The 13,655-nt window shown below is 49.0% G+C and overlaps 1 protein-coding gene and 2 long non-coding RNA genes across 6 annotated transcripts; 2 read left to right on the top strand and 1 right to left on the bottom strand.

The window, feature by feature from the left end:
* The first annotated feature begins 599 nt into the window (after positions 1-599).
* LOC147652795 (uncharacterized) lies at positions 600-4,340 on the top strand. Its single transcript, XR_015287812.1, has 2 exons — positions 600-692; positions 3,908-4,340. It is a non-coding gene; the product is annotated as an uncharacterized LOC147652795 (long non-coding RNA).
* Positions 2,058-9,287, bottom strand: GNPNAT1 (glucosamine-phosphate N-acetyltransferase 1). Of its 3 annotated transcripts, none has more exons than XM_023927260.2 (6): positions 9,122-9,287; positions 6,633-6,820; positions 5,921-5,983; positions 4,676-4,803; positions 4,023-4,084; positions 2,058-3,798 (listed from the first exon to the last, which is right to left on the bottom strand). In XM_023927260.2, exons 2-6 carry the CDS (start codon positions 6,802-6,804, stop codon positions 3,651-3,653), a joined length of 573 nt encoding a protein of 190 aa, XP_023783028.1. In that variant the 5' UTR covers positions 6,805-6,820; positions 9,122-9,287; the 3' UTR covers positions 2,058-3,650. The 3 variants fall into 3 exon arrangements, with proteins under 3 accessions (XP_023783028.1, XP_023783026.1, XP_023783027.1); XM_023927258.2 differs by having other exon boundaries at positions 8,877-9,129; XM_023927259.2 differs by lacking the exon at positions 9,122-9,287 and adding an exon at positions 7,593-8,867.
* A 127-nt stretch (positions 9,288-9,414) lies between these two features.
* Positions 9,415-13,363, top strand: LOC147652794 (uncharacterized). Of its 2 annotated transcripts, XR_015287810.1 has the most exons (4): positions 9,415-9,553; positions 10,051-10,216; positions 10,355-10,495; positions 11,279-13,363. It is a non-coding gene; the product is annotated as an uncharacterized LOC147652794 (long non-coding RNA). The 2 variants fall into 2 exon arrangements; XR_015287809.1 differs by lacking the exon at positions 11,279-13,363 and having other exon boundaries at positions 9,457-9,553; positions 10,355-10,585.
* The last annotated feature ends 292 nt before the right edge of the window (positions 13,364-13,655 follow it).

The raw sequence follows: 13,655 nt of genomic DNA, 5'->3' as shown, positions 1-13,655 counted from the left end.
CTTGGGAACTTTTCAGCTGGAAAAAGGGAAGTGCTTTATCTCCTGGAGAAGTGCACTGTGTCAGTGTCCTGTGCTGGTTTTGCAGTTGGAGAGGGTTTGTTCCTGCTCTGAACTGATCCTGTGTAAGGAATGCTCTGGGGCTGTTGGGAAATGCATTCCCACATGGCAGCAGTGGGGCCGTGCCTGGCCCTGCACAGCCCCCAGCCACGAGCTGCTGCTGGAACTGGGCTGGGAAACATCAACTCCCTCTCTATTTCAGGTCCCTGGGGAAGGGGAGGGATGAAACACAGATGGAAGGCACTGATTCATCTCTCCAGACTCTTCTGTGTCTGGGTCTGTTCTCTCTGGGGTCCTGGGAACACTCCCTTCCTACTGACAAGCTCCATGACGAAGGATTTTTCATCAATCCGGTTTTTTTTCCTGGCATTACCCCCTCCTGGTGCCTTTTACAGTCATTCTGGTCTGTCTGCCTGACAGATCCTAAGGGATTCTGAGATTTAATTTTCCTCAGATCCATTACTAAGTTGTCTATTTAAAACTTCCTGTGTCTGTCTGCTGTAGTTTCTCTGCCAGAAGATGTTTCAATATTTGTTTTTTAGGGGTGGAACTAAAGGCAGGAATTGGAAGCAGGGTCCCTCACTGTGCACTGGAAAGAGAAGTTGGAGGGTGAATTATTATGTTTGATTTCCCAGGTACAAACACAAAACTGCAACACCCAAATTTTTGGGAATCCACAGCTCTTCAGTGAGGGGCTGAAATTGCCTTTTCCAGCTTAGGGGGGGAAGCAGAGTGAAGGAACTGGAGATCTCTCCTCAGGGTGGGAAAGGTCTTAGGCAGAAAATTGAATTGCAGGGAGGAGGTAACATTCAACCTCTGGAGAAGCTGGTAGTGCTGTTAGGGCTGGTTCTGACAAAAAAAAAGTGTTCCAGGCAAGGTTGGACAAGGCTTGGAGCAAACTGGGACAGTGGAAGTGTCCCAGGGCAAGGGCTGGAGTGAGATGGGCGTTGAGGTCCCTTCCAGTCCAAACCAGTCTGAGATTCTCAAATATTATCAACTATGTGTCCAAATACTGCTGGTTTTATATCTATATTATTTCTATATATTATATAAATATTATATATTTATATAAAAATACATAAAGAGAGCTACATAACTATATATAATTCTATATAATCTAAAACAGAGGTACCCAGATGCTTGTGTGTCCAGGGAAGAGCTTCCCAGGGGAAAACATTTATGAAAGGTTTGGTGTTTGCCTCAAGGAGGTTATGGTTGATTTTATATATATATATAAAATACATATATACATATATATGTATAGTGTCTCTAGATGTATGTATATATATAAAAATATGTATATATTATGTATCATATATAGATTTTTTTATATACTTAAAATACATAGCCATAATAGATTTTGTATCTACATCTACAATATACATATTTATATCTATATTTTAGGTCTATTTTTATAGGGGCCTTTGCTTTTCCCTCTTGAGCCCGTTGTACTGTGGATAAATTCACAGGAGCTGCTGCAGTTTTTCCAGAGGGGTGGGAATGTCACCTCTGGGATGAACAAAGAGCTCTTGAGCTGCTCTGAGGGGGCTGTGCCCGGCAGGGCCATTGTGTTGCAGCCACAAACCCCAGCTTTCAACCCCATTCAGCTGCTTGACAGCGATCTGAGCGGGGCCACAGCACCTGCTCCTCACTCTGATCTTCTCATTAACTCTTAATGAGGGCCTGGGGCTCTTTAGATGGTGTAGATACCGTGGAATTCAAATAATCCACTTTAAATCGGTGGAAATTCTGAATTCATTAAAACTCTGAAAGGCAAAAAATCCACCTCAGTCACTTGGGCCAGCAGAAAGCAGGAGTTGCTTTACAGAACAAGAGTCAGGGCTTGAGGTGTCAGAGGACCACATCTGCTTTCTCCTGGGAGAGAAATCCACAGGGAATTGCTAAAAGTGTTCTTTTCAGCCTAGGGAAGGGGAACAGGTAACTGCAGCAGGTGGTGCTGCTCAACAAGCACATCCTCACTCCATGAAAAACAGTCCAGATCCAGGTAGCAATCATTTATTCAGCTTAAACAAAGCTATTCTTTAAAAAAATAATCAATAAATAAAGCAGACATCACCAAGGAGACAGTGGATGGAGTGGAGAACCCTCAGGAAGATCAAGCAGAGCCCCCAGCACTGTAGAGTCGCTCTCCAGAGCACAAAGCAGGACAGTGTGGAGGGCCTGGCTGCCCACAAACAGCCCAGCCTGGGTATAATGCCCTATTCATGGCTGTGGGATTTGTCACTCCCCACACAAAACACCACTGTTGGCACCGGGGCTTTGGACATTATTTGCTTTTCACCCCTGGCAAAAGTGCTAAAATCACTGATCCAATCTTGCAGCAAGAGGGAAGCTCTGCAGCAGCAGCAATCCCTCAGGAGCAGAAGAGGGACATTTCTCTCCTGCTTTGCTGTGCCAGGGGTGTTCAGTAAATCCCAGAATGGTTTGGGTTGGAAGGGACCTTAAACTCATCTCATTCCAACAGGGACACCTTCCACTGTCCCAGGCTGCTCCAAGCCCTGTCCAGCCTGGCCTTGGACACTTCCAGGGATCCAGGGGCAGCCACAGCTTCTCTGGGCACCCTGTGCCAGGGCCTCACCACCCTCACATCAGGAATTCCTTCCCACTATCCCATCTCTCCTTACCCTCTGGCAGTGGGAAGCCATTCCCTATGTCCTGTCCTCTCCTTTTCAGGCCCTGGAAGTGGCTCTGAGGCTTTTCTGGGCTGAACACCCCCAGCTCCCTCAGGTGAATCTGCTCATCCCAATCCCCTTCCCACTGACAGCCAGAATCCCACTTCATCTGGGACACAATCCTTCAGACATTCCAGTTTCCCAGTTACCCTCTGCCCTGCTGCAAACCACGTCTGGGGTTTTTATGTCAGAAAAAAAGTAATTATCCTGAAAACCAAGTTATCAGCTAAAGTGCAGGAGCCCTGCAGTGAGAAGCACACATCCATTTTTAGACTGGGAATTCAGCACAGCCTTTAAGGATTCTCCCTAACCTGTACCAACAGTAACAGATCCAGTCTTGGAAATCAGTGCCTATAAAACTTCTGATGCACCACCAGCACTTCCATGAGATGTCATGGAAAAAAACAGAACTAAGGCCTGTTCTGTGTCACTAATTCTGCATAAGAGAAGCCTCATCCCTTCCCCAGCTACGTCATCCTTCCATCAGCACAGCCAGGACAGTCCCAGGGGCTGTCCTTTGGCTACTGAGAAAAGAAGCACAAACCTTTAGAAAAATACAATGCAAGAAAAAATTTGAGATAAAAATATATACCTTTGGTTAAAAACCATCCCTTTAACGAGTCCTTTTGTAATTCAGCTAGAACAGAAAAGCTTCACCTCGACTCCACAGTAGTAAAAATTAGTTCTAAACTTATTTTCTAACCCAGAGGACCCTTTCTAAAACCTCAGTAATTTTTTTTTCCCCAAGATTTACACATTTGATGTTCATTTTTTATAGGGATTGTTACATTTGCAGCAATAAACTATAGAAATTTTCCACGGAGAAAATGTTTGTAGCACTCCACCAACAGTCTTTCCAAGAAAAAAAAAAAAAAAAGAACCCAAAACACCTAGAAATTGTTAATTAAAGAACCGTTGAAACATGTAGTTTTCTTCAGATACCAAATAGCCAAACTTCTTGTAGAAATCCACATTTTTGGGCAGACACTCAAGCGTGATTTTGTAACAGTTCAGTCTCTTACTTAGCAGGGTGAGGGTGGACGTTAATCTGGAAAAGATAAAAAAAATCAGGAGTTAAATTCTGGGTCAGTGAATATTTAATTAGTTACATTATTGCAACACTGAGGGCTCACAGCACTCTCTGTGTTTTCCTGCAGATCATTTTATTTCCAGCTGGTGATCCCTGCTGGCTGAATTCTTCCCAGGTGCTTGGCAGGAAGGTGTGAGGTGTAAGGAAGGGTTTGCTGAATGGCACAGGTGGGGGATACTCACAGTTTTCCAAGCTGCTTCCCTCTGCACTCCCCGCTGACCACCACATCTTCTATCCTGCCTCTCTGAAAGCACAGGCAAGTGTCTGTCAGTCCTGGAATTGCCCTTCCAGCTCCCTGTGTTCACAGCCTGGCTGGGACTCCCAGCACGGAGATCCTCAGCCATCTGCTCTGTCAGAACCACGTCTGACTCCTTCACAAGCACAATGGGACACATCTCCAAGTGCTCCTTTTCCTCAGGAAAAGCCAAAGTTCCATTCGCTATTAACTCAGCACTTGAGATTTTTTTAAATACACAAAATATTTTATCTTTTAAAAAATACATTTTTTGAGTATTTCCATTTTTAAGGTTTGAAAAGCCCTTCAACACCATCGAGCCCAGTTGTTCCCCAGCACTACCAAGGCTGTCACTGAGCCGTGTCCCCAAGTGCCACATCCCCATGGCTTTTAAATCCCTCCAGGGATGGCTGCTCCAGCACTGCCCTGAGCAGCTGTGCCAGGGCTCGACCACCTTTTCCATGAGGAAATTTTCCCCAATATCCAACCTAAACATCCCCTGATACAACTTGAGGTTGTCAGCACACAGTAACCCCATAAACCAACACTCCCAGAGTCAGGGACAGGATCTTTTCCTCCCTTCCCAGCTGCAGGAATTACCTTGGCACAGGAGTGAGTGAATTTATGCTCTATAACCAGCGTTGCCGTAGCAACAATCTGCCCCAGGTTTGTGTCCTCCACCACGGTAACGTAGTAATCTCCAGATCTCTTCATGTGCTCAAAGGTTTCTGTGGGAGCAGGCACAGAGTGGAACAGGCAGTTCAGGCTGACAGTGAACTGCAGGTAAGTCTGCAGCAGTCTCTGACTGCAAATCACTGTGGGATCACAAGGACGATGCACCCAGGAGCCCAGAAAATGAAAGCCCCAGAGCCAGACTAACCCATGAAAAAGCAGGAATGACACAAACTCATTTTCTTATCTGCCCATAGAACCCTCCTTGCTGATCAGCTCTGCATACGGGTGCTACAACAGCAAATCATGGAATGCTCTGGGTTGGAAGGGACCTTAAAGCTCATCCAGTTCCACCCCCTGCCATGGCAGGGACACCTTCCAATATCCCAGCCTGGCTCGGAACACCTGCAGGGATCCAGGGGCAGCCACAGCTGCTCTGGGCACCCTGTGCCAGGGGCTGCCCACCCTCACAGGGAAGAATTTAATGGAAAGGGTTGTCCAGCTGTGGCACAGCTGCCCAGGGCAGTGGTGCAATCCCCATCCCTAGAGAGATTTAAAACCTGTGTGGATGTGACACCTGGGGACATGGATTAGTGGTGGGTTTGGCTTAGGTCCTGTGACTCCCTGCATCTTTAGGCTGCTTCCCCCACCTGTCTCACCCAGGAGTGGCATCTAAAGGGGACCTAAAGTAGGTTCAAGAGAGCTGGAGAGGGATTGTGGTCAAGGGCCTGGAGGGACAGCACCAGGGGAATGGCTCCCCGTGCCAGAGGGCAGGGTTAGATGGGATACTGGGAAGAAATTCTTCTCTTAGAGGGTGATGAGGGGCTGTGTTGTCCAGGGAAGCTGTGGCTGCCCTGTTCTGGAGAGTGTTGCAGTCCAGGCTGGAGGGGCTTGGAGCAACCCAAATTCACCCCAAATAATCCATGCTCCCAGCTATCTAAAGCTCAGTCTAAAAACCAGTTTCACAATTTAAGCCTGTCCCAGCCAAGCAGCCCTTGGGGATAGCTGCAACTGGATCCAAGGCTGAGTGCCAAGGGCTCCCTCGGGGGAGCTGAACTAATCCCTCCCTCTGGCATCAGGAGCCTCACACCTGAGCAGCTTTGCTGTCAGCATCAGGATCCTCTGATTCCCTGCAACCCCTATGGAAATGCCAAGGAATAATGAGGCACTCACTGATGAACTGCTCCGGGCTCACAACTCCGGTTTCCGTCAGCTGACCCAGAACCTTGAAAAAGCCTGTCAGGAAAGGAGCGGGGAAAACAACTCTCAGTGAGGGACAGACACACAGCCAGCTCCAAACAGCAGGGAACAATCCAACACAGCTGTCTGGAGAGGCACCATCCCATCACAATGGGACTGAACAATGTTGAAGGACTGGCTAAAGCTCAAGTAAGCCTGGAATAATGAGTCCAAACCAAAGTTTTCATCCAAATTCCAGAACTGAAGGAGAATTTATGCACCAAGGTGCTTGTTCATGTTGCTTTGAAAACCATGGTGAATTGGAACTTGTGGATTATCTGGAAGATTTTACTTGAATTTTAGGATTAAAACAGTAAACTGAATTTTTAGGGTCACTAATCCATGATACCAAAAGCTCAAATTCAGAGATGTGGTCATTGCCCCAAGGCTACCAGAGCCCAAGGGATGTTAGGACGAGGCATAGGGTGGGACTGTTGGGGTGTCCTGTGCAGGTTCAGGAGTTGGACTCTGATCCCTGTGGGTCCCTTGCAACTCAGGATGTTCTAAAACTTCATCAAATTGTTTACTGATAAAAATAAATCAGAGAAAACAAACAATCCCAACCTACTGCAAGCTCCTGCAGAAATTGAAGTTACCAACTCAGCCCCCCAGTGTCATTTCTGGCAAAGATCAAGCAGCATTCTACCTCGATTTAAATCAGCTGTGCAAAGTGGTCTGAGGACCAGCCCATCCCCTGGATCCAGGGGAGAAATAGCAGGAGAAAAGGTTGTGGTGTTCTCACTCCAGTCGAGTTCTTGCAGGATGCTGGGGTCAAACATGGGCGTGTCATCGGGCATCACGGTGGCCACGGGCATCATGGCTGCAAACGGCGATCTGCAACGGAATGAAACGGGTAAGGCATGCTTCGGTCTCTAAATCAGTTGTTTCCCCTGTACCATGCTGTGGGATTGTCCTCAGGGATTTCAAGGAAGGTGAATACACTGCTGTTCACTTTATCTGCTCAGCCTTCACCTGCCAGGTTAACAGAGCGTGTGCACCCGGACACGGCACACGTCAGCCGGAGTCAACACACGGAGCTTGTGTGTTTATCCTGGAAAAATCCAGCCTGATAAGGCTTTGAGGAGGGTATTTAACATCTATGGCCCTCTGGAAAGGAAAGCATCACTCTCAAGAAACCTCCCAACAAGCTGTCCAGCCATCATTTGCGCTCCTGTTCAACTTAAAACCTGCAGTGGCAATAATGCGCTTTTTTCCAACCAGTCCCACCCCACAAATATTTAATCTCTCGGGCACAAGGTGCCACATCCCACAGCAGGTGATGGCACAGCCCAACCTGCCTCTCCTGGGCTGTCCTGTTTGCTGTGTGTGTTTACAGAGCACAGCCCCACAGTGTCCACTAACAGGGAAAGCCCCAGTGCCAAGGGGACAGTGAGATACATGTTAATGATTAGAGAATGGGGAGCTGGGGGTTATTCTGGGTGACAAGGGGATGGATTTTCCTAACTGCATTCAAGGCCAGCTTGGATAGGGTTTGGGGCTACCTGGGACAGCAGAAGGTTGTGGAATGAGATGGGCTTTAAGGTCCCTTCCAACCTGGAATTCTATTATAAAGGAAAATAATTCTTACTCTATCCCCTGTGAATACCTGATTAGGGTTCTGGTACAAGCAGAGCTCATGAAAACTTCTAATTTCTTTATAAATCTTCAGATTGCCGTAGCTGCACCATGAATGATACAGCAGTCACACACTAGTAGTCAGGCCAAATAAACAGCAGAAAGAAAAGAAGTGTCTGGGATGACACTTTTTAAAATAAGACACCTCACAGCCCAGAGAAAGAACAGAATGTTTGCTGTGAAGCATCACAGTGTAATGAACCTCAGAGGTGAAAGTGGCTCCAGAAACCCAACTGATATTTCTTAACTAAAAAGACCAACACATAATTTTTTTCTATGCCACCTGCTGGTACACACTGGCCTTTGAATCCCAGCTCTCATGCTAATTATGCATATAAAAGTAAAAGAAATTGCTGTTATAGCAATTAAACAGCAACGCAAACTCTCATCCCATGTGAATTTTCAAAATGAAGCAGCGGGAAAGACAAATTACAAAGAGAAACATTTCACAAACTAGTCCAACATTGCTTTTGCTCTGTCCCCCAGAATTCCCAAGTGTCCATATCAACATTCAAACAGTGTCTTTACAGAATAAAGCAAACCTCAAACTCCAGCTCAGGGTTACAGCACACCAAGGGAAAAGCACATAGAGAAAATAAAATTTTTGATGCTCTACGAGCAATTAGTGACCAACTAAGAGTCATTTCCCCACTACTTCTGGCACAGCTGGAGCAGGATGAACCTGTAAGCTACGCTCATTTTCTCGAGGCAGGAATATGACTTAGGATAATGTCAATTAAAATAATAATAATAATAAAAAAAAGGGATTAAGGTACAGAGACAAAGAACTTGTCCTGGTGCACAGTGAAGATTCCCTGGAGCATCCCAGGATCCCCACATGTGATGGCAGCAGGGTGTCCCTGAGCTGAGCTGCTGGGGGACACCCCAAACCCCCTGGGAGGGTCAGCGGGTGCCTGACCAGATCTCTGCCAGCCCCCCGGTTTTGGGGGACGGGGTGACAGAGCCCAGCTCTGCCCCTGGAGGGTCCTCACAGCTTTCCTCAGCTGAAGCAGCCCCTTGGGACAGAACCCACTACACAACCAACCTCTCGAGGGGCTCCCCCGCCCCACACATGGCCCCTTGAGGGGATCCCCTCAACCCCTTCCCTCATACACAGCCCTTCGGGGGGTCCCACACCCCCTCACCCCACACACGGCCTCTCGGGGGGTCCCTAGAGCTCCCCTCAGCTGAAGCTGCCCCTCGGGGGTAGGACCCTTCCCCAAACCAACCCGTCAGAGGGGACCCCTCAACTCACACATGGCCCACTGAGGGCACCCCCTCACTCCATCCGCAGCCCCTCGGTGGAGGAGCATCCGGTTGCATCACACGCAGACTTTCGGGGCGGTCATATCAACACCCCCCCACACACGCGCAGCCCCTCGCTGGTGTCCCCACATCGCTCCCGAGCTGGAGCAGCCCCTCAGGGTGAGATCCCTCCCCAAACCGAGCCCTCAGAGGGTTCCCCTCCCGCAGCCCCTCAGGCCCCCTGCCCGCACTCACCCGCGCGCGCCGGCCCCGCCGCACGCGCCGCACGGACGTGGCAGGGTGGGCGGGGCCGTGCCGGGTCCGGCGCGCGCGCGCGCCCGCCCCCTCTTAGCGCTCAGCCAATCGCAGCCACCCGACGCCAACCGCGGCCAATCGCCGCCGATCTCCGCCCGCTGGCCACTCCCCCCTCAGCGCCTCGCCGGCCTCGCGACCTTTGAGGCCCGCCCCGCCCCCTCGCGCGGGTTGGGAGGGGGCGCTGTGGACACGCCCCTTCCCCTCAGAGAGGCCACGCCCTCCGCCCCGCCCTCAGAGAGCCGCCAAGATGGCGGGAGGTGGCGTGTGGTGATGGTGGGTCCTGTCCAGGCTGGGCGCTACCGCCTCTCTTCCCGTCACCTCAAGGGTCTTTTCACCCTCTCAGAAGCCCTAGTGGGCTCGACGAGGAGAAGGGTGAGGGCAGCGAGGCACGACAGGCCTCAGCTCACACACACACACACACACACACACACACACACACACACACACACGCATGCCTTGCTCTCTGGCACCTCAGGAGTGCCAAGGCTGAGGCGTTTGATGGATTTGGATTTCTTTTTATCGGATCGTGGAATTCCAGACTGGGTTGAGTGGGAAAGGACCTCTAAAGATAATGTTTTACCCTCTGCCCTGGGCAGGGACGCTTTCCACTATCCCAGGTTACTCCAAACCCTGTCCAGCCTGGCCTTGGACACTGCCAGGGATCCAGGGGCAGCCACAGCTGCTCTGGGCATCCTGTGCCAGGGCCTCACAACCCTCACAGGGAAAAATTCCTTCCTAATATCCCATCTAAACCCACCCTCTTCCAATTTAAAGCCATCACCTCTTGTCCTGGTCCTCCAGGCCTTCACTTCGATAATTTTTATCTCAATGGGATTGTTTTTGGAGGTTCCATTTTTCTGTTTGGACAGGACTGTGCTGGGATGGGCCTTGTTCATCTTCCAAGGCTGACAGACTTCATGATTGAAGGTTTCAATTCCTTTTCCATAAAAAAACCCAACACTGGGATCATCTCAAGAGACACTTTTATGAATAGCTGAGGTCAGGGCACGCATGTAGCCTGCAGCAGGAGAACTGGTGAGCGCAAAAATGACACAAAACGCTTCTGAGACATGATTTTCATTTTCCATGTGTCTCCCCTGTTATTTTACCATCAGAATGAATCATTCTGTAACCGTGGAAACAATCAACATTCCTTATTTTTTACTTCTTTAGGCCCAGAGTGACCAGATGACACACAGCAACCTCCCTTGGTCCAGGCACACCCAAAATCTGGGGGCGAAGCTCCCAGATTGCAGCCAGATGAACCACTACAATATTTAACCTTTTACTGCAAGGGAAAGGCACAAACTGGGTGTGAGTTTCCCCTCCTAACCCTTCTCATTTGTTTTGAGGGATTCAGAGGATTGGGAATGTCCCATCCATGCTAAAAATTAATATTATGTTGTTCTGCTTTGCCTGGTTGAACAGGGACACTGGGAGGGTAGACACATTTCCATGGTGTGAAAAACGATAGACAGAAGTTTAGCTTAACTCTCACCACAGTGCATTTTCCTTGATGGAAAGATTTTATGGGTTTGAGGTAGGTTTTACATTTTTGTCTGAGTAAGTGGAAAGTTGATGCTTTTTAAAACCAAAACCATGCCATAACAAGGCCATGACCACATGGGGTCAGCCCAGCTTTCCCCACAGGCTCAGAGCAGAGGTCCTGGACCTGCAGCAGGAATGCAGCGAATTTTGGACAATCCTTACCCAGGAGCATCCTCCCAGATCCCAACAGTCGCTGTGGAGGGACATCCTGGCCCAGAAGGTGCATCTGGCCTGTGGGATTTAACAGCTGAGCAGCATCCTCTGTGTATCCCAACTTCTGATCTCTGCTGTGTGGCAGTGGAATGTTGAAAAATGAGGGGAAAATCCTTTATTTTGGTTAAAACTCTTGCTGTGCCCCAGCAAGGCTGAGTTTGTCAGCCCTGGAAACCAGTGCTGTCCCGTTTCCCACCACAGGTGCTGACAAACCTTTTTGCATGTGGATTTTGTAGCAGCAAGAGTCTAAACCAGAGCAGGGGGATGATCTGTATGAGAAAACCTTCCTTGTAATTCCAGGCCCTTGTAAATAGTCTTTCTCCATGTTTTTTGTAGGCTTCCTTCAGGCACTGGATGCTGCAATTAGGTCACCCTGAAGTCTTTTCCAGGCTGCACAATCCCAGTTCTCCCAGCCTTTCCTTGCAGAGAGCTGCTCCATCCCTCTGATCAGATTGGTGGCCTCCTTTGGACTCTCTCCAACAGCTCAATTACATTGATTGGTGTTCCCAGAATGGGAAAAATGGGATCAGGGATCAGCCACTTTGCTGAGTCCACACTTGAAATGGGTTTTACTCCTTTGCTGAGCAGGGACAGGACCCAGGGAAGGGCTGGAGCTGTGTCAGGGGAGTTTAGTTGGATATTAGGGAAGGGTTCTTCATCCAGAGGGTGCTGGGTGACATTCCCAAGGCTGCTGGAGTTCCAGGAGTGTGTGGATGCCTCTCCCAGGGATGCTCAGGGTGGGATTGTTGGGGTGTCTGTGCAGGGCCTGGAGCTGGACTCTGATCCTTGGGGGTTCTTTCCCACTCAGGATATTCCGTAATCCATTCCAAGGCCAACAAGAATCCACAACTCCCTGCTCTCTCTGAGGCCAGGATTTGGCTGCTGAAGACCACGGGGAAAGTTGAAACAACACCTTTCCACCGATTTCCTCATTTCCACATCTCTCCTCCAGTTCCACTGTGGCATTTTCTGTTGCAGCTGGGGAAAAATCCCAAAACCCCAGCAAAGTGATCTCCTTTGGCTGCTCCGGATTGGCTGGCACGGAAATTGCAAATCCGTGCCCGTGGGACAGCCAGGAAGATGGGAAGGGAGCCATGCACTTGTTTGATGTAAATGTCAGAGCCTGACACACCCTGCTTTATGAGGAGAGAAGAAAAAGTGATCTCCTTTTCCTTCAGCTTCATGACACAAGGCAGGAAGAACGGAGGAATCCTTGCCACAATAAAAGTGTTTTTCTGTTTTGGAAGCATGCTCAGGGCTTGGAATACCCAGGGATCGGCCTCTTTGGTTCTTCTGACCTCTCCTAGACAGGGATACATCCAGCCACAAGCAAATCCTGAGGGGTGGAAATGTCTGAAGAGCTTCACAAACCAGCTCCAGGCACCTGGATTTTGCAGAGGATCCTGTTTATCTCCTGGAGAGAAAGATGCTCTGCCTCCCCAAGTGTTTCCTGCAGACAGATAATGAGGAATTAAATACCTGCTCCAGCTTAATAAAGTCAAGAGGAAACCTGGCAAAGCTCTGATGCCAGCCAGATGGCCTCCTGGGCATGGAAAATGGCATTTCCTTGGGGTTTGGGATAGTGTTAGTGCAGTTAAGGAAGGAGAAGTGCATCTGGAGCGTGTCTGCCTCGCTGGAAATAATTATCCCATCTTTAACCAAGCAGCCAAATGTAATTTAACTGCCCAGAAAGTGTTTGGAGCCACAGGGGTGTTGCAGCCCCAGCTTGCCATCCATGGAGGCTGGAAGTGTTTGATGTCTTCAGGTTTTCCCATCTTTCCTGCCCATGTCCCAAACTCACTCTTTTTTCAAGGAGAAAATCTCTCCAAAAAGCTGACAACATCTCCCCTTATTAATGCTCCAATATCCTGGCTCAGAGTCCAAGTAAATGCTTAAAAAATACAACAAAAAAAGCTCCAACAAGAAACTTAATTTTGGCTTTCACCCTCCTTTGGATGTGGCTGTTTTATGGGAAGTGAAATAGTATCAGCTGATCCCTAAAAATGGGAGCTGGGATCAGATCTAGCACGAATCTGGCCTCAGGGTGAGAAGTGGGGGATGAAGCCCAGATGGTGCTTCTGGTCCCAAAGTGCTGCAGGTACAGGGGTGTGCACATTGCAGGTGACTCCAGAGATTTGGGGTAAAAGGACATTTTCCCATCAGCCACAGGCAGAGCAGTTGGGATGACACATCTTCCCGTGCAAAATGAGCACACTGTGGATTCCCTAAGCTGTTTTCCTGGATTTGTGAGTAACTAACAGCTTTTACTTTTTTCCTTTCCACCAAGGTGGCACCAAGATGTCATTTGCCCAGTGACTCCCTCTGCAGTCACCTGATGTCCCATCAGTGGGACACTTAAGGAGTGCTGTGTTTCCCAAAGGTTGTTTCTATGAGCTCCAATAAATTCAGGATTGAAGCTTCTCCAAAGGAAATACAGCCCTGATCTCTTGCCCTCCTCTTCCATGGGTATTGGGGAATATTTAAGGGATATAGGTGACTGTCCCAAGTGAAGGACTTGAAGAATCTTCTGTGTGATACCAGTGAGGGGCAGCTGTTCCTGGGGGTGGAAAGGGACGGGTGGCTTTGGGATTGGAGCCAGCCATGGGATCCCTGGGAACTGATGGTCTCAGATACACCCAAGGGACAGAGCATGGAAACTGAATGAGGGGAGGTTTAGATTAGAGATTGGAAAGAAATTTTTCCCTGTGAGGCC

This window comes from Cyanistes caeruleus, chromosome 6 (assembly GCF_971803275.1).
Source record: "Cyanistes caeruleus chromosome 6, bCyaCae1.hap1.1, whole genome shotgun sequence".
NCBI lineage: Eukaryota > Metazoa > Chordata > Aves > Passeriformes > Paridae > Cyanistes > Cyanistes caeruleus.
The sequence above is the reverse complement of the archived record's forward strand: the minus strand, read 5'-3'. Positions and strand labels throughout refer to the sequence as shown.